This window comes from Xiphophorus maculatus, chromosome 14, assembly GCF_002775205.1.
Source record: "Xiphophorus maculatus strain JP 163 A chromosome 14, X_maculatus-5.0-male, whole genome shotgun sequence".
Classification (NCBI taxonomy): Eukaryota; Metazoa; Chordata; class Actinopteri; order Cyprinodontiformes; family Poeciliidae; genus Xiphophorus; species Xiphophorus maculatus.
This window is the reverse complement of record NC_036456.1, coordinates 5,314,727-5,334,479: the sequence shown is the minus strand read 5'-3', so window position 1 is coordinate 5,334,479 and position 19,753 is coordinate 5,314,727. Positions and strand designations below refer to the sequence as shown.

The following is a 19,753-nucleotide window of genomic DNA, read 5'->3' as shown; positions in this document are numbered from 1 at the left end:
AGATGCCTTTCTTTTAGTACATCAAGTGTGAAAAATCCTTTTTGTGTTTTGGATATAGGATGAAAAACATCACCTTCCTACAATGGAAAACTTCTTTATTCTCTTGATTTTTTAGATTTTTTTAGATTTTCTGGGCTTATCAGAAACACAGAGACACACAAGATAGGAGACTTTGCACACACACACACACACACACACACCTGCACACATCCACACTACTTAAAGGTCAGCTCCAATGAGCTTATAGTGAAATAACTACAAAAATCATTTTTTATATAAAAAAACACAAACAGAAAATGATCTCAAGTTTATTACCTACAACATACATTTTCAATGACTGATTTGTTGAACTTAAGACTGTCCAGTGAAATTTAATTCTTATTTTAAAGCTGCAACAAGAACGAGTTTGTTCTCATTGTCACTGAAACAAGGTAACAGTAAACTTGAGAAAGAGTCACATCACATTGAAACCCTTTAGAAACTTTGTCTCTGCCTGGTTTTACATTTATTGACGTTGAGTTGTCCAAAGGTGGGAGACAGGCAGTCATTAGGGACATTGTGAACATGAGCCCTTCTAGCCGTCTGTGGGTTTAATGGAAACCTCCTTCCTAGCTGACCGTGTTTCTCCTCAGGTTGTTACAGGAACAAGGGGAAACATGTGAGGTTCAAACAGGCGAGTCTCTTTCTGCCAGATGTTTCAGTTTAATGGAGAAACTTCAGAGTTTCTCCATTAATGGTAAAGTGAGGAAAACATTAATTATTCTTCATCATCTTCATCATCGTCGTTGTCATCATCATCATCATCGTCGTCATTGTCATCATCATCATCGTCATTGTCATCATCGTCGTCGTCATCATCGTCTTCGTCATCATCATCATCATCGTCTTCTTCATCATCATCGTCGTCATCATCATCATCGTCTTCTTCATCATCATCGTCGTCATTGTCATCATCGTCATCATCATCGTCATCGTCATCTTCGTCGTCATCATCATCGTCTTCGTCTTCGTCATCATCATCATCGTCATTGTTGTCATCGTCGTCGTCGTCATCGTCGTCGTCATCATCGTCTTCATCATCATCATCATCATCATCATCATCATCAGGATCGATCTTCCCAGACAGAACATCCTCTATCCACTGCTCCAGCTCTTCGGCCGTCGGCATGTCATCCTGATCATCCATGTCCATCCACACGCTGTCAGCCTGCAACACAAATACATCACCGCTAGATTTATGTAGCTGACAGGTAAACAACACGATATAATCAATGGCTAATCTGGAAGTCGACAGTATGATTAATTCAAATTATTTGGCATTCTGTTAGGTCTATCCATCTGTTAAATTGGTGAAACAAAACAAGTTATGTGAATTAAAAGTCCGAGGCGTTGACATTATCTGCCTTCAACTGTCTTCTGAATAAGATGTTTGGAAACTGTTGGTTCTGACCAAACCAGAAAACTCCCTCACTAAAAGGTTGAGTATGCAGACGGCTACCGGACCATCTCACCAGAGCTTGGACTCTGATTGCCTCCCCAGGCATCAGATCTGAACCAAACACAATTCCTTCATGGAAATGGATCAACAAGAGAGTCTTGTAATGTAAGTGCAGCTAACAAATCAGCAGAAGTGTTGTGTGTAGGGAAGCTTTCGACATGTCATTGAATCTAAACCACACAACAGTAAAGGCAGCTTTCAAGGCAACAGAGGATGTTTCTAATGAACAGGCCTGTCATCCTGCAACAGATGATGTGGTTACTAGCAAATCCTTACGTCCTCAACATCAACGACTCCGATCTGAGGAGACGAAAGGTCGATGCCAAAGGTTCTCTCCCAGTATGGAACCAGCTGAAAGTGTGAGACAGAAAGAAGGAAGAGGACATTAATTCTTATGTGACCTAATCCAAAGAATAAGTAATGCAGGTTGAATTATAACAACAAAAATAAATTTAGGAAAGATTGATTTTTTTTCCCACCAGGGGGAAATTGTCGGGGTCGATCCAAATGATGCTGAGGTTGGGGTCGTCTGTGTTGTCACGCGCTACTTCCTTCAGGATCTCCAGAAACTCAAAACCATCTGGAGAAAATTAAGTCGACACGTATTCATTTAATTAATAACTGTTACACTGTGGCTGTAGATGTGAAAAAAATCAATCCTTAAAGCAACTAAGTAGCAGGTGCTAAGAAGCAACTTGCCTGGATCGTCCTCTTCAGCGAAGGCGACTATGTGCTCTCCATTGATATCGTCTTCCTGCGTTCACAAAAACAGACTCTATAAGTTTTCCACACTCACAGGTAGAATATGCTACTTATGTACATTTATATAGATGATTAAATGGAACAAATGTATGCAGATGTTTCATCTCTCTTACCCAGATCTCATACATGCTGTGTGGTTGGAGCTTCCTCAAAGTCGGTCTAAAACAGGAAAACATAAAAAAAATAAATAACAGTAATAATCACACATGTTCCTGTAACTACTCTGTTTATGGTTTGATATCTAACTCTTGCACGATGTTGCGTTTCATTAGTATTAAATGATTTTTGAATAAAATCATTCAGAAGCCCACCTGTCGTGCTGTTCGATGTATTCAATCAGCTCAGACTCGATGTAAGGCTTTCCTGGAATGGTGACTGGTTCTCCCATGAAGGGTTCGTAGAAATCCACTTCATTCACCTTCAGTTTGAGCTTTTTGGCAATCTGGAACGCAAGACCAAATGTACTCCGAGTTAGCGCAAACGTCTGAACGCGGCAGAAGTTACAAACAGTAAAGTCGTCGCTAAGAAGACGGGTGGGAACAACTGCTATGGCTGAAGGTGGTGTGATCAAGACCATTATTAGCATTTTTAATTAAATAATCTTTCTCTGAAATTGCCTTATTCGTGCCCGTTTCTCCTCCTGGATCAAAGCTTTTAGCAATCTGGGGCGTTGCGAACAGCAATGGATCGAACTCAATAAGCTTCCATCCATGCTGTCGGCCGACAGAGTTCACCAGCGTTATTTTGGCAGCTGCTTACATTTCTCTCTCAGCTGTCGCCGACATGTGAAACGTAATCAATTACGAATTTAATGACGGCGCTTGACTTAATGTAATGTTTTGATTGTTGATTCAATTGTTGCACGACTTTGTGTCTTTGTGTTTGCGACGACGTGAAGCACTTCGAAATGCCTCGCTGCTGAAATGTGCTAAATAAAAGTTGGTTGATTTGACTGATTGATGTGATGCCATCAGTTCAGTCGTTGCTAAGACACAGACGCAACACCCCGATGCTCTTCAGGGCAACATCTGGTGACTTCAATCAGGCCTCGATCTCTGCTACACTGCCAACATTTCAACAGTTTGTCAGCTGCTCTATCAGAGAAAACGACGCATCGGATTAGTTTTACACAGACGCCAGGGATTCATATATCTCCAAACCAAAACCTCCTCTGGGAGAAAAGGTCACAACCTTGTTTTTCTCTGCTCTGAATACAGACCCATTGTTCAGAGACAAGCTGTAGCAGAAAGGACTGTGAGAAAGTGGTCACCGAAAGCAGAAGAAGCGGGTTGTTTAGAGCCTACAGATAGGATCGCTCACTGCCAGCCGCTTGGAAGTGACATCAGTTATTGCAGATGATGGTGGCTGCGGGTAGGAAAGATCTCCTGTAGCGGTTTGTATTGCAACAAATTTGAAAAGGCCTCTGACTGAAGACACTGTGACACTATGACAGCCTGGTGAAGAGGATGAGGAAAGGCTGTCCAGAATTTTCTTGATTTTATGCCAAATCCTTCTTTGCACCATCATCGCCAAAGGATTCCACAGTCGTCCCCCAGAACAGAACTAGCAACCAAATGCTGTTAGGTCTGGTTGTAATTCTCAGCAAGGTCCTCTAAAATAGATCCATAATGGCTTATTTAAACGAGAGCAAAATAGGACAGCATAGAAAAAGTCACTTGACTGTGGCTATAGAAGGACACATTTCACTGTGTACAAAACAAGAAATCTGGACAAACCTTGGGGTCAAATGTTGCAAAGAATTTGACGAAGGGGTGGAACTCTTCAGCTGCGTCGTCGTACTCTATAAAGTCTGTGAGAGCGAAATGAAAGTTATCACACTTCCAGTCTTGGCACAGAAATGTGAAGCTCGAAGCTGAGACTGTGGATCCTTTTTAATTTAATTAATGACTCAACCTACGGGGGGATCTCTCGCTCTTGAAGTAGCCGACCAGTTTGATGACATCATCCATGTTGTAGAAACCCTTCAGCTCTCGGTCGTTGTCGATGATCTCCACAGGGTCTTCAATCACCTGCAGCAGACAGGTAAGCACAAGAGTCTCGAACACTTTCCGTTCATTATTCACATCCATTTTTATCGCAGCTGGTGGCAAAACAGGGGAGCTCGGCTACATGCAACATTTGGGAGTATTATTCCGGGTTTGTCTCCGCTAACGTTACTTACATCGTACAGGAACTCAACAATGGTATCTGCAGCCAGCTCTCCGTCGTACTCAATTATTTCATTGTCTGCAAAGATATAGATGCTGTCGACTTCATCCAGACCTGGTGAGAAAAAAAGATTCCACCTGTGAGAAAATCGTATTTTTAATATTTACTTACAAGATTGGAATAGCTTCCGTTCACACAACCGGAGTAGGCTGTCTTTCTTCAGTTCTCAGTCAAATCCATCCCTCGTGTGTCTGTCTTTTAGCTTAATGATGCTTTTAAACTCTTCTAATTTTGGGATAGAATTTTTTTTTCTAATGTGGGCTCGAGTCTTCCTTTATTTTGGATTTTTGACTTTTGTCAAGACGCTAAACTAAACAGCTCAATCTTTTCCTCCTCTGAACATAAAACCATTACCGCCTGCAAATTTCAGTTCAGCGTTAAGAGTCTGAAACAGCACTGCTTTCTTTCATTTTTAGCCAATGACCCTAAAACTACCTTTGGAATGAAAAATGTAAACCAACGTATCTTGAATCTAAGAAGTGCGCCTAAAAGCTGGGTTTGTGTCAGGAACTCAACCAATTTAAATGAGCTCCGCTGCAAAGCGAGGTCAAATATCCAGAACGAATTTTGCTAGGATGTTTTTTTTTTTGAGGACCATATAAAGTGTTTTCAACACCTGACAGAGTGTCATATCCTTGGTAAACACTTGAGGTCACTGTTGGTCCGTAAACCATCTGGTCTTCTTTACCTTCCTTTCCTTCCGTACCTCCTTCTGGTAAAATCATGAGAAAAAAATAAAATAAAATAATAACATCTAATCTGGAATTGAATGAAGTTGTTTTGACTGTCCTTTTATGAAGTAAAAATCTAGACATCACCTGCTCTCCAGGTGTAATCATACCCTTGATTACTACCGCAAATATCCTTCTGCTGCATGGTGATGTTTTAAGAAACAACACAAATGAATCCATACTTGTTGAAGCAAAAATAAAACAAGGTTATGCTTTAAAAACAAAACAAAAAAACCCCTAACACATCTGATGTGTCTTCAGCCCTCTTCTACAATAATGTACAGAACTGCTTTCTACAAATATCTACCAATTTTGTTTCTATAAAATCTTCATTTGTTTATTATTTGAGCACATAAACAAAACAATAAATGTCTCGTGAATTTATGTGTTTAAAAAACAACAACAAAAAAAGTGGCCAACAAGTGCTTTCAACTTGAAGTTTTGGCCCTAAAAGTTTGAACACCACTGGTTTAGACTTCAGCATATTTTTTTATTCCGAATGACTTAAACATAACTATGAGAAATTTATATATATATATATATATATATATATATATATATATATGTATGTATGTATGTATAAACTGTCTTTGAACCATTTATCATCTTCCCTTTACTTCATACTGTAAGTATGCTCAACTTGCTTTGGCCAGTTATATATTTAAAAAAAAACAAAAAAAAAAAACCTGAAGGTTGTAGCTGTACCGAAACAAAACTTAGAAAGTTACGTCTCTGTAAATGTTTTTCAATGACATTTACACTCATTTTGTGTTTAACCATGATCGTTTCCCCAGCAGTGCTTCCACAAAACATACCCAGCTTCTTGGCAACAGCAGAGGCCTTCTTTTCATCCACCAGACCAAACCCGATGTCCTCGTCTTCGAACTCATCCAGAACTTGTGCGGCAAGCTAGACAAAGAGACAGTGGCACAAAAACAGCAGGTGGGAGAGATTGGGCGAAATTCGGGTAAAGTGACCTTTCGACATCGAGTTAAAAAGCTTGAAGTTTTTCCTTCCAATTGGCAACATTCGAAGGAGCGGTTTGAAGCTCCGCCTTAAAATCTGAGCGAAACCCAAAAACCCAACACCTGGCAGGAAGTCACAGGAGACAACAGAACCGCCACAGGAACAAGACAGGCAGAACACGGGCCGACTACGATGACAGCAAGAGACACAGCAGCAGGTGTGTTGGAAAGAAGAGGAGCGCGCAGCCCGCCAAAAGCCATGGTGCCCACATGCGCACACTCACACACACACAGATATGTACACCAGAGCACACCCGATCATTCATAGAGCGTGTTACATCGTTGTTTTACGTGGTATTTAAGACTTATGAATCTAAAATCATCTCGATAATGTGAGGAATCTTATGTGTGTGAAGGCCGTCTAAAGCATTGTAACGCTTTGCAAAGCAGCATGGCAACGTGGATTCACAATGTAAGCCACAAATTGCCCAAAAGCAAAAGCACAAGTAACTATTTCTAGTGTTTCACTATGTTTTACGTTGCTCTTTGCAGATTGTCTCTAAAGTCAATCTTTTAGTCATTCACAGACATCCATTCTTTTGGTACAAATCTGATTTACTGTTGAAAAGATCTAATTGGATTATCACCATGAATCCATGACAGTATTGTTTTTTAAAAAAGATTTATTGAGGTCAGAGGATATGTTCTCCCAAATCAGAAAAAAAATGTTGCTTTTTGTAGCTTGATAGACCCATTATGTTCAGTACGTCTATCTCAGGCAATTTGGTGAGTCTTTAGAAAAAAATCTTTTCACCTGTCTAAGTATCAATTACAACGTTCTCTGTTATGAACAGAGTTATGCACATGGTCAGGGTTCAGACCATGATGTGAACCCTGACCTCCACCCGTCCGCCAAAGAGCCAGGGTTCTGCAGATTCTACATCTGCTCAGCTACAGTGGTTTGCAGATGACTCTGTCCTGTAACTTAAAACAAGGTCATAATTAATCCAGAGGATGTAGACACAGGGTAACAAGTAGGAGTTGGCTGTTTTGAGAAAAGTGAAAGTCTTCGAAAGAGTTCTGGAAAGGCAACAACCCGATGGGGGAAATAAATAATAGTAATAATAATAACAATAACAATAATAATAATAATAGTAGGCTACATGAAGATTTACATCCGTCACCCAAGGAGCAGAGGCTTAAAAAAAAAAACAATGAAGACAATGATCTGGCAGGGAACAAAGGACACAGACTGACCTTTAAACTAATTGGGGAAGTTAGGAAACCTGAACTCAAGGGAAAATAATCAGCAAACTAAAGCCTGACCTTGATAAGTAGCATTCAAAAGACGGAGCGTTGGGCCAAACAATGAAACAAAGCCAAATTAAAACCAAAGAAATCACCAGAATGCTAATTAGATATGGCGAATCCTGGATTTCTGCTGTTAGTTATGTTAAGTATGCCTTCTTTAAAAATGAATTAAGCATCTAGACATGTCTTTACATCAAGCAGCCTACATGTCTTTAAACAGTTTACCACTAAAAGTAGTCATTTACCATGTTAAGGTTATGGGGTTTTTCTTGATTTGGGTGACGCATCCTTCGATGTTCATGGTGATCGTTACATGGATTGGTGAAAGGATGGATGGACATGTTAGAAAGCAATTAATGTATTAGACAGGTGCTTTATCAAACAAGGTATCCTTACTTTTGTCTTTTTCTCACAAATCTGACGTTAAACTTGCACAGCCCAAGCTGCTGCCGCTACTGGACTTTGAAAGCAGTTCAGCCTCCGCTGGTCTGTGTTGCGGGTTGCTACGTCATTTCACTTCCTTTTAAACTAAACTGCAGTCAAGGAGACGAAGAAGTGAAACAGTTAGCGTGTAGACCGCGACAGCAGGAGAACCCGTAATGTGACGGCCCGGCACGGAAGCACTCGACAACACGAGGCAAACTTTGACGTACCTGGAAGATCACGGCTGCTTCGCTTGTGATCAACTGCAAGGAGAGGCAACACTTTAGGGCGAGGCATTAGGTGGACTTAGCCTCCATGTTTGTTTACAACAAATGGAAATCTTCACTGAGAACAAAACAAGGCCACACGGACAATCAAGAAAATGACCGACTGGCTTTCCACCACAGATCACCAACAAACTGAAGCTTGTCTTGGCACATTATTTTGTTTGGTATTTCCTCCCTTACAGATTTCTACAGGTTTGTTGTTTTTAGTTTACGATGTATTTAGAATGTTTTCTCTATATGGACTCATTCAGGCTTTCAGCAACGGTGTAACTATTGGAAACTTCCTGTTTTATTAGTTATCATTGTTCAAACACCACAACTGCTGTACTACTGATGTACTATACTTTGATTTTTGTGTAAAAGAATGGAAATAATTGCTTATTATTGACGTTTGTTCGCAATCGTTTGCCCCCTCATTTCTACACTTTTCCTATTACCGCAGCCAAAAGTCATTTTCCACAAAACAGACGACAGCAACAAACAGATTCACTGAACGCAACAAAACAACAACTCAACAGCCTTGTGTGAATCAACAAAAACAACAGAAATGTGCATCTGAAAAGACGAATGAAAGATATTTTGTCAAAACACATTAAAGCCGAAAGCCTTGATGTGAATGAATCTTTTACCGCAGTCGTGTTTTTCTCACACAAAAAAGACTTTAAAAAAAAATCTAAATTTTAATTAGAATTTTTTTTTGTTTATTGTGGGGAAAAAAACGCAACCTACTAATTTGAACCCAGTTGTCTCAAATAAGAAAAAAAATATATCATTTTTATTTAACATTTTGAAGTTAGAGATGTAAGTGTAAGTTTCTTGGAACTTTTAATTAATACTCATTTACTTTATTTTCCCGTCTAAAGATCACTGTTACTGAACCACACGAAGGATTGGCATGATGGGGTCACCACGTTTCCATAACAACCACTGGTCACTATCTGCCAGCTGTTTGGGAGGCATGCCAGGCTAAAAACATTTTCTTTCCCAACATTACAAACACACACACATGAAGCCAGATAAACCTTTTAATTGGAAATGTGTCCTTTGGCCAGACTGATGTTCCAGATTAAACGCAAAACTCCATTTATTTACCACCAAAGAAAAAGCAAAGTAATCTAATAATCTTCCACCAGATTAAGATCCGAAAATCATATTTTCCACCATGGCTATCTCATGTCGCAGACCTAAATCCTACAGGATTTTCTCTCTGTATGCGCTCCAACAAGGCCATAATTTTTTTATCCAGGCGCCGCCTCATTAGTAAAAAAGGGGCCAGTATGAACAGCAGGGGCCCCAACAGAATTATGCTACCAGTGATTTGGTTGAAACCAATTATTTTCTTAAGGTTGCAATTTTTTTCCTCATCGAATACATTTACAAAGTGTAAGTTGAATTTATTGTAAGGCTTTTCACATCTTTACCAGAGGGACCGGAGTTTGGTGTCAGTAAAGCGTGTTGAGAAAGTCCCCAGCAACATGTCGGTATTACTTTTTATTCACTTTGAATTAAAAGATTTAGAAAGACGCCAGAGCACCAACACCGCGCCATCGGAGGGAGTGGGAGCCGTGACAGAGGGGGCCGACATTGCAGATCAGAGAGGAAAACAACAACTCACACTAAGATGGAAAAACTCAACGTCGACGCCTAGAGTGATCCTTTAAGCGTTTTAAAATTCCAACAATTGCCTCGTCTCTTGAATATTTCACTCTCCCAATGCGTTTCACTTCCTCCCACGTTCCCCTCTCGATCACCGGATCCATCCAGACGACTGGAGCCAAGTTAGAGGTCAGCAGTGTAAACCACTTGGCAGTGTTTCCCGAAGCCCACCCGCTGCCAAAAGGTCAGGTGAGAAAACGGAGAGCTGAGTGTCACTGTGAGCCGCGGAAACCGCGCCCGGGCTTCTCGATGCACTTGGCTGCCGGACGACATGATGACCAAGGTGGACTTTGCATTTCTGGCGCCATGTGAGACAGCAACTGTCCACTGCTCACTGTATGCACATTAGCTGACACATTGGTTCATCAGGTTTAGCTTGACATGAGCTGTGCTTGTTGCTAACAGCATACTGATGAAAATAATATTGATGTTCACATGGATTCCGGCGGAATCAAATGTAACTGGACAAACCTAAATAATGACCTCTCACTCTGGGTTTTAAGATTTATCCTAAATGATTGGGACACTGCTTCCTGCTTTGCATGCAAATGCCACAAAGTGGTCTGAATAGCACGGCGGGATGTGTATGTGCAGGTCCTTCTGTAATATCACAACTTCATCTAATCAATTGGACGTCCATAGTATTTAGTCATCAGCATAGTTACGAATCATCTGAATCTATTTTATCGTTATTTCAGCTGCAAACTCTTGATCAGCTTCGTTGACACATCAACAGATGTGATTCTAGAGAAAAAACTGAGAAAAATAATGTAGGGAAAAGTAACCGCACAGGAAGTTGAGAAACAAATCCATATAACAACACAAAAATGAAACACATAAGAGCTTGTTTACTAATTATTTTTTTTTGCCCACACACACAGTGTTTCCTAAAGTGCAGTTGGTGAAGTGAGGGAGAGAAAACGAGGCGAGGCGCCCAACTAGCTCATCAAACCTGCCAGTGTCCATTCAGATTGTGGGAAATGAAGAAATTTGTCACAAGACATGTACTGTAGGCAATGTACGCTTGACGAAGAAATCTCAACCTGCCGTGGATAGTACGTACAGAGTCCGCAGAGCACATACAGAACGGTTGAGGTTGTGGCCTTAAGTTAATCCTCAACATTTCTACTGAAAGCGCCGCTTGGCTAATCCGTTTGATCAACTTTCAAACAATGGTTAGACATTATCAGATGTTTATCTCTCACTTTTTGACTACATTTCCACACTGCTTAGTCAAAGGACAACACAACTTTTTAGGGTTACACCAATACAAAAAAATTTGGTCCGATACCGATATTTGATATTAATATTGCTGTTATGGTCGATAACTGATATTTGCCGATAGTATAGGCTTTTCACTACCATTTTGACATATTTGGGAAACAAAACCCCACCAGAAACAGACAGCAACAACATGAAAATAAATATCAGTCGTTTAAATTGGCCCAGTCGCATTTATCAGACCGATACCGATATTTAAAAAACATTATTAATATTGACCGATACTGATGTTGGTGTAGATATATCGTGCATCTCTACAATTTTTTTTTAGCTTTTTAAACTATATTTTGTGTAAGCATTTCACACAAACAAGCATTGTCACCAGCCACACCATACGGTATGCTCTGTCAATAAATGTCAGTTTGCTTTGCTGTTTTTTTTCTACAGTCCAAAGTGACTCAGAGTTTTTACCTGGTTCTACGCACGGCTCCTTAGTTTGATTTTTCAGAAGGAAGTCGATGACTCACGCACGTTTGTGTGCGTGTGTGTGTATGTGCGTGTGTGTGCGTCATCCTACGATGGAAGGTACTCAGGGTTGACCCAAGGGACACAAACTCAACCAGCTGTAGCTTTTACACGAGGTGCGGAAAACGGCCAGCTGTCATCTTTCAAAAGGAAACCAAAGTCGAAACTTTCAGGGTCAGAGAAGTTTACAAATGCATTTTAAAACATATTAAACCTCAAAACAAAGTTTGGGTTTGTTCATTCGAACATCAAGTAATCTGTATTTCAACATAACAGAGGTAACCAAAATGTCATTGATAAAAATATGATGATTTAACCCAAAGTGTTTTAGCCTTTGAACTTTAGTCACATTTACCATAAAGCACATTTACCTGTTTACAACAAGCCAAGACAGAATATTGCAAAATTCTGAACTGGAAAGAAAACTGTGCAAGTCTTAATAATTTGAAAAACTTTAATACCTCTAAATAAAATCTGCTCTAAACAGCTTCCTTCAGAGGTTAGCCAGTTCTGGGAAGTGCTGTTAGTTTGCTTCAAAGCATGCTGGGAAAAACAAATATGTGGAGGTTTGGCTCCAATCAGAGGAGACCAAAATTATGAGAGAAATGATAAACATCTTCAGTAAAACATGGCGGTGACAGCGTAATGATGTGCTTAGTTGTTTCTTAAGAGAAGAAGCAGTACAGAAGCTGAGAGTGGACATTTTCTGCATATACTTTTTGCCAATCGTTTTTCTTGAGATAATGACTTAATTTCCCATTTTCTCGAGATAATTTTATTTCCCGATGGTTTACTCAAGATGAATTAATTTTCCAGTGTTTTTTTTTTTAGATAACGAGTTAATTTGTAGTCACGGCGTGCGATTGAAAGATGGATCAGGTTTAAAACGCACACCATTCATCTCATGATAGGGAAAAATATGTTCAATAGGTCAATAGATGTTCATCATCCAATCTGACTGATACAGAGAAATTCTGCAAAGAAGAATGGGCAACAACTGTGTAAAGAGATGAGCACTGAGTACAAATATGACTTTTGTTTCTCCAATTATTATAAGAAAAATGAAAATGATGCTCGCAGTTCTACAATTATGCTGGCGTGTCACATAAAATCCCTTGATGTTTTTATCCATGGATGGATGAAGGGATGCAAATGGAAGAAACAGAAAAATTCCACGTGTGATTTCTGTTTCTAAACAGCAGGATTTAATGTTTCTCCAGGGGAACGCTGCGTCTCCAAGCATGTGCCCCGGGGTCCATATAAAGTCACGAGCTCAGTGTGCGTTTCCTCCACAGCCAGCCAGTAAATTAGCAAGTGGCCGCTCTGAAACGTCACAACACGCCACGCTGAGCTGTTACACAACACTGCGCTGTGGTGAGCATGAAAAATTCAGTCACAACAGAATCTCAAACACTCAGAAACACCCATGTAGATCACGACTGCTGCACGCTTCAGCACAGAGAAAATATTATAAAGTGGCTTTAGAGATCATTTTGAAAAAAGAAAAATCGACATATTTTTAAACTTGATCTCTTATTGTTATATTTCTGTTGTTAATATTTAAGACTTTGGATGGAGAAACTTATCAACTAATAAGCATTTTCCCTTTGGGGATCAATAAAGTATATTCTATTCTATTTTGTTCTGTTTCTATATTTTTATATTTCTATATTTCTATATTCGACAGACTTTGTTGAACAGAGATAACAGTCAACGAGGAGAGGAATCAGTGGAATTACTGATCTCTCACACAGCAGCGTCACCTTCTAAACTCAGAATCTCTCCTGACTCTACCAAGCATGCAGGTGGTCACAACAAGCTGTGACTTATTTTTATTTTGTTTTCAGCTGGGTAATTGACGGGAGACCTGTGAGTCCCCACGTCCACACAGCGATTTAGATGTTAGCTGGCCGTAGGGTGTTACTGAGAAAACTGGGATGTTCAGGGCTTAAATGGGAACATCTTCACTCGTGGCGGGGAGGTAACATCACGATAACAACTAGCAAAACAAGAACAATCACACACCGGGTGAAGAAAATACCCAAGTATCTACGTCCTACGAAAACTTGAATCCAAACGTACTGAGTAATCGCTCAAGGAGACGGGCAAACAAACCGAACCAGACGTCGGTAATGATGGAAACCTTCTTGGGCTTGTTTGTTTCCTGCTACGAGTTGGTCAGGATTAACACCGTCAGCAGCTGTGGATCTCACTGCTAAAAGCAACAATAATATTCCTGTGGGGGTTTTTTTACAGCAAAGTCTTTAATCACATTTTTGTCAAGATTTCATATGTCGTGCTAATTTGGTTTACTGACAACAATAAAAATGACAACATCAGATTACTTTGAAGACTACAGAGGCTGACTGCAGACGGTTGAAAGTGAATTTATCCAAACCCGTCTGTAAATTAGGTTTGCTGGGAAAATATAGAATCGAGCCGCTGTTTGGATGCAGATAAACCCAAAATTTCACTTTCAATGACATCCAGCATTCTTTAAACTAATCAAACTATTTATGCCAAGTATCTGTAGTATTTAGTACAGCAGTATTACACAGCTAAATTCGACTACAGCAGTGATTAATGGCCAGACAGCAGCTTCTGGCAGAGTTCCTGATTAATCTTAGCCCACTCTTCATGTACAAAGGTCTCAATTACATTAATGCGTTTGCGTGCTGCACCAGCCTTTTTCAAATTCCACCAGAGATTTTTGCACGGCGTCCGACTGGGATGGCCACTTTAACTGTAAATAACTGCTAGATATCAAAAGTTCCAGTCGTTTTGGAGAAATGGGCCAAATTATTTAATCGCAGGACATTTAAAGACCTTTTTAACAACTAAAATAAGCAAAAGCATCCAAGTGGAGATTTGAGACCTAGGCCTTAAAGGGATTTATTAACCTGGTAGTTGATGTCCAGGTTTTCAGTCATGGCTCCAGAGAGCAGAATACCAAACCCCTCTGGTTTACTCACATTCCTGTGAGCAAACTAGCCCCTCCAAAGCTAAATAGTTAGTAAAAAATACAAATAGCTGATAGACGCCAGGTTCATTCTGGGTTTATTTTTGTGATTACTTGCATCTGCTATGGCTTGAAAATACCAATAGCAACACATTAGCAGTGACGTTGTTCTGACGTTATTCACCGCCAGCTCTATTTTTATTCGCATCCTGCTCTGGGGTGCAATGAGGAGCAATACGTCTGGGTTTCAAAGTCAAGAGATTCACATTTGAATTTTTCATGGCGCACTCTGATCCCCCCTCCATTTCCTTGACATTTTTCTCCCATGAATAAATGATACGAAGACATTTGCTGATACAGATGAGAGAGGTGGGAGGGAAACGCTGAAGCACAGTTAGGGTGGGGGAGAAAAAAAAAGATCATTTATAAATCATTGCGAACAAAAGAAATGAACGCTGAACATATGCAGAGTGAATGTAGTGAAGCACTTAAAGGTTTAACGTTTTGATGTTGAAGTTAGAAACTCCTTGCATTTAGTTTTGATTAGATGTGTTCACACAATTAGTACAGTTTTCTTTTTTTTCTACAATTTTATTTCTCGATCACAGTTTCATAAAGACATTATTGGGGGATATTTGATCTTTCCTTTGACTTGATGCCTGACACATTTCCCAGATCAATTTCAGAAACCGCCCTGTACCCAGGCGTTAACAGGCTTTTGCTTTCGCAAGCGGCAGCCTTTGCTGGATGTGATTAAAGAAATATGCAATCACAGTGGTGAGCCCTACTGGGATTTGACATTAACCAGCAAAGTGTAGCTGTAAGCCTTTTATTAATTAGGCTAAAGCTTTTCACTAATCCTCAAATGCAAAAAAAAAAAAGAGGGAGGGAATATGGCACAAATTCGAGAAGACTGTACGCTCGTCTTGCCTGCAAACAACAAAGGAAAACACTTCATCTGAACGTAACTGTTGTCTAAACTAATAAGATAAAAATTATTTTTCAATTTAGAGCTTCCTTCAAGGTAACGCCTGAACAACAAAACTAAGTTGAAAGTTGTGAGTAACTGAAAAGAAAAATGATCTTCCGAGAAAGACCTTCCCTTTTGTTGCTCTTTCACTGTTTTTTTATTTTTTAGAATCTTTAATCACGGCTCTGTTTCATTTATTTATTTACTATAACTGAAAGATCAGCTTTAAAATGACAAGGAAACATAGTTCAGGACTACATTGAAAATAATAATATATTTTTTTAAAAAACACAAAAAAGCCTCTTTGCTGTTTTCTGTCCCCATTGAGACATGTGGAAAGGGATTTATGTTCTGGCTTTCAGGATGTTGGGGTGTGTGTGCTACTTAAAATCACAGCCAGAAAGTAGTCCACCATGTGGGATTTCTTCTGTAAACAAGGAGTACGTGTACCTCAATTTAGAGGAGAGAGGAAAAACGCTTGGAGCTAGCTCTGCTTTTCTTCAAATACTGAGAATGTTGATCAGTTTCAGTTTTTTAAGAGTAAGGGTTTCCTGCCTCAGAGCCCTACACTCATGTAGTTCTTATTCAAATCTAAGAGTAAAACAAAATTCACATTAAACCATAAAAGCAGCTTTACATAATATAATTTTTTAGTGGCGGATGCAGTAGTACTCTATTTCTTTCCCTTCCTCTGTCATTAAAATGTGAGCTTATAATTTGCCACAGTAATTCAAATGTTATTTCTTGGTTTCTAGTTTTGGAAGAAGTTGCCATTTGTTGTTTTTGTGACACTGAGCCACTGAGTTAGCATAGATAGTATCAAATCATCCACAGTCTTTGCATGTGTCTGCTGCCTAGAGTTACCAGAGCATTCCCACTGTGCCTTATTCTCCTTCCGGGTTCATTGTGCTCTAGTTCCTCGGCATTGGACGCAGTCCTTGTTTGGCTCGATATCTGAGTTAGTAGCCTATTGCTGGATTCACTCCTCCCATTCCACTAGGGGGCTCTAAAGTTAACTTCACACGGGGTTGAAGGTAGTTGACGGCGCACCGGACGTAACTTGACGGCGGACCGGAAGTGTTTTATGTCGCCTTCACATACCTGTCAAGTCTCTCATTTTGGCCGGGAAACTACCGTTTTCTACCGCCTGGTTTTGTCGTGCTCTCGTATTGTTATTTTCCCGTAAATATCCCGTATTGTACCCCCTCCCCCGACCCAAATCCCTTCTCACATTACCACCAGGCCCCGCTATGACCGCCGCACCGGATGGCGACATTTCCGGTATTCTCACGTCCAAAACTCGATGTTTGCAAGCAAGTTAAATTAACCTTAAAACTACTTCTAACTTGCGTTTTGGAGTATTGCCCACCGTGGTGAGTTGATGTTGAATGTTGTAAGCTAAGCTATGGAGAGATATTTGTGTTTTACTTTTTTTTTTTTTTTTTTTTTTTTTACAAATGAATGAAAATGCTAGTGATTTTATAGGCAGCTACTTAGCACAACGTTGGCTCGTTTACTGCATAGTGTGGAGTTTAATGCTGATGTAAAGTGTTCAAGGAGTAAACTATGCTTTAAATATTGTTTAAGTTTAGGATAATTGGTGATGCATTGCTTGTATATGAGCGGTTTGTCAGTTTGTCTAATTTCTGTTCATATGCAGCTGCTGAAGAAGATTTTATTCTTTTCAGTTTGAGTGATTGATTTTTTTTATGTTGCATCTTAAAGAAGGGGTCAGAGAAAAGATTATCATTATTATTAAGGAAATTTTAAACAATAATAATATTTTGACAGTGTAATGTGTCCTTGAGTTCTGCAATTAATGTATTTATACTTCCGGATACCCAGGTGTCAATGATCAGCTATTGTAAGTGTCCCCTCTGAGTGAGCTCTGATTGGATGAATAGCCACAGCTGGCAGGCAGTCAGGAAGAGCAAAAGTACAGTAGAGCTCTGCTCTTCTCTCTCTCTCTCTCTCCACCTTGGCAGCTTTGTTGGGGAAATTGATCAGACCCAACAACTTTGTGTGTAACTATAAGTGGTTTGGGACTTCAGTCTACACCCACAGGATAATGTAACACGTCTTAGCAACACGGCAGCGTTTATGTGGTAGCAGATACAGGAAAGGTCCAACTGCCCATGTGAAATATGGCTTTGAACTTTCACTCTGTCTCACGAGAGCTTTTAGTCTCTTGCTCAGCATGCAGGACTGTCTCAGGCTATTTACAGAGGTGACTTATGAGGGCCCAGTGTAAGCTACACTCTGCTGATGTAAGGAGACACTGCCGTTCTGGAAAGGCAGCAGGTTGCTGTGGTTAACTGGTGAACTGGCAGAGTGCTGGACTCAGGTGCATTATTTCCAGCTTTGTGATAAAAGAGCTCTTTGGATGTATTTATGAAGAAAAAAAAACAACTGTTCAACATTTCTGCTTCAGTTCTATCTACTGATGTACAGTGCAACTCTGAAGTTTTTACATAGATAAGTAGCTGGCTGAAAAGCACCATAGCACTGTGGAAAACAATATTCCATACTACAACATTTCATAACTTCCAGACTGACTCAGACTCAGACTGAGGGAGAAGATAAAAGAAAAGAAAATGACTGACATTGAGATATCAGTTGACAACTGATATGTCAATGTCATATTAGCATGTTTAGTACTAATGCTTTACATGTTTAGTATATTGTTTAATACTAAACATGTATACCGCTTAAACATTTTCCAAGTTTTGCCATATTAGACACAAACGTCATGTGTTTTACGGGGATAGTAAAAAGTGAGCACATTCAGGTCACCTCAAATGTGTACTACAACACCGCTCAATGACTTGAAGACAGGATTTCTGCTTAGAAATACCAACCTGAAAGGAGTGTAAAATAATAATAATCTATTTTATTTGTAATGCCCTTTATATGTCAAATTGAAATCTCAAAGGGAACATTCACATGCTGATGATGGTAAGCTACTGGATTGTAGCTGCGCTGGAGCAGTCCGACAGAAGCGAGGCTGCCATTTTGCACCATTGACTTTTCTGCCCATCACCAGCAGGCAAGGCAGGTTAAGTGTTTTGCCCAAGGACACAAACGACAAGAGCGGGTGGACCGGGATTCGAACCGGTGACCTACCTATTGCACAGCAGAACGCCCAAACCATAAATGATGGTCGAAGGAAAGAATGCACTTCCTCAGGTCTAAGGTTGAATTCATAGATATGCTCTCTGTTGCGTTCTAAAATTATTAAAATCTAATATTAGGTGTACCAAACCACAGACCAAAGAGTCGACAGTGTTATTCTCCAATATACTCTTTCTTTTGATCTTAGTTTGAAGTTCCAAAAAAACTACAAATGATCCAGGAAGTGTAACCCAAAGCCAAATTCCCCCTCTGAAACCAGCCCCCAAAACGTCCCTCCTCTCAACTTGACGATTCATTTGCTCTCAACCTGCAGCAGAGACCCACCTCCAAAGCCAGTTCCTCTATCTGAAGCTGCTTCATGGCGCTTCGATTCCCATCCACATTTTTGTGGTAGTAGATCACCATTACGTCGTACTTCCTCATGATGGACTTGTAGTTCTTGGCAGTGAGGGTATGGACACGGTCTTTGCCGTCATACTCGGGGATCTCCAAGCCCTTCTCTCCCAAAGACGGTGCTCCCAAAGAGAGGAAGTAGGACCCTAAAAACACCCATGTCCACTTCATGGTGATTGTTAGCAGTACAAACAACTCAAAGCCTTCTTAATGAGGGAGTTTCAGAGGAGAAGAAAACACTTAAAATGGTTTCTACTTTCCCCTAATGGGAGAGTACGTCCAATTCCTGTCCCCAATAGCTGGAGAAGAGAAGGTCTGACATTGATACTGTCTTTATAAAAGGATTATCACATGGTTTGCTGACATCACTGGCCAAAGATAAGAGGTGGGACTATAGATGGGACAACCCTTGTCCACAGGACATGGAGCTGCCAAAAAAGTAGGGGTAAAAGTGGGGGGACTTGTGAGTGGAAGTCAGAAATATCACATGGTACGTTTAAAGACTAGAGGGGCCTCACTGACACCTGTTTGAAGCTGTTCAGATGAGAATGGACCATGTTACTGTTAGGTGTACGAAGACTAGTGGATCAGTTGAGTTTCTTGGAAGACAAAAGGAACTGATGCCAGGAAGAAGACAAACAAGGCCCTATTGGAAATTTCACAGAGACACAAACTGAGGCTTCTGCAACAA

At 40.1% G+C, this 19,753-nt stretch overlaps 1 protein-coding gene across 1 annotated transcript; it reads right to left on the bottom strand.

The window, feature by feature from the left end:
* Nucleotides 1-292: 292 nt before the first annotated feature.
* Nucleotides 293-19,366, bottom strand: LOC102216870 (calsequestrin-1). Its single transcript, XM_005810146.2, has 11 exons — nucleotides 18,994-19,366; nucleotides 6,036-6,129; nucleotides 4,443-4,543; nucleotides 4,179-4,290; nucleotides 3,997-4,070; nucleotides 2,572-2,702; nucleotides 2,374-2,419; nucleotides 2,198-2,252; nucleotides 1,978-2,078; nucleotides 1,775-1,849; nucleotides 293-1,207 (listed from the first exon to the last, which is right to left on the bottom strand). The coding sequence occupies exons 1-11, from the start codon at nucleotides 19,231-19,233 to the stop codon at nucleotides 758-760; spliced, it is 1,479 nt and encodes a 492-aa protein (XP_005810203.1). The 5' UTR covers nucleotides 19,234-19,366; the 3' UTR covers nucleotides 293-757.
* Nucleotides 19,367-19,753: the final 387 nt, after the last annotated feature.

What these genes read in the sequence shown, in the direction of transcription:
- LOC102216870 (XM_005810146.2), bottom strand. Translation starts at nt 19,233, where the DNA reads ATGAAGTGGACATGGGTGTTTTTAGGGTCCTACTTCCTCTCTTTGGGA. An exon ending in ACCCCGACAATTTCCCCCTG is followed by an intron (nt 1,850 to 1,977) that starts GTGGGAAAAAAA and finishes TCACACTTTCAG; the next exon opens with CTGGTTCCATACTGGGAGAG. An exon ending in GAGTCGTTGATGTTGAGGAC is followed by an intron (nt 1,208 to 1,774) that starts GTAAGGATTTGC and finishes TTTGTGTTGCAG; the next exon opens with GCTGACAGCGTGTGGATGGA.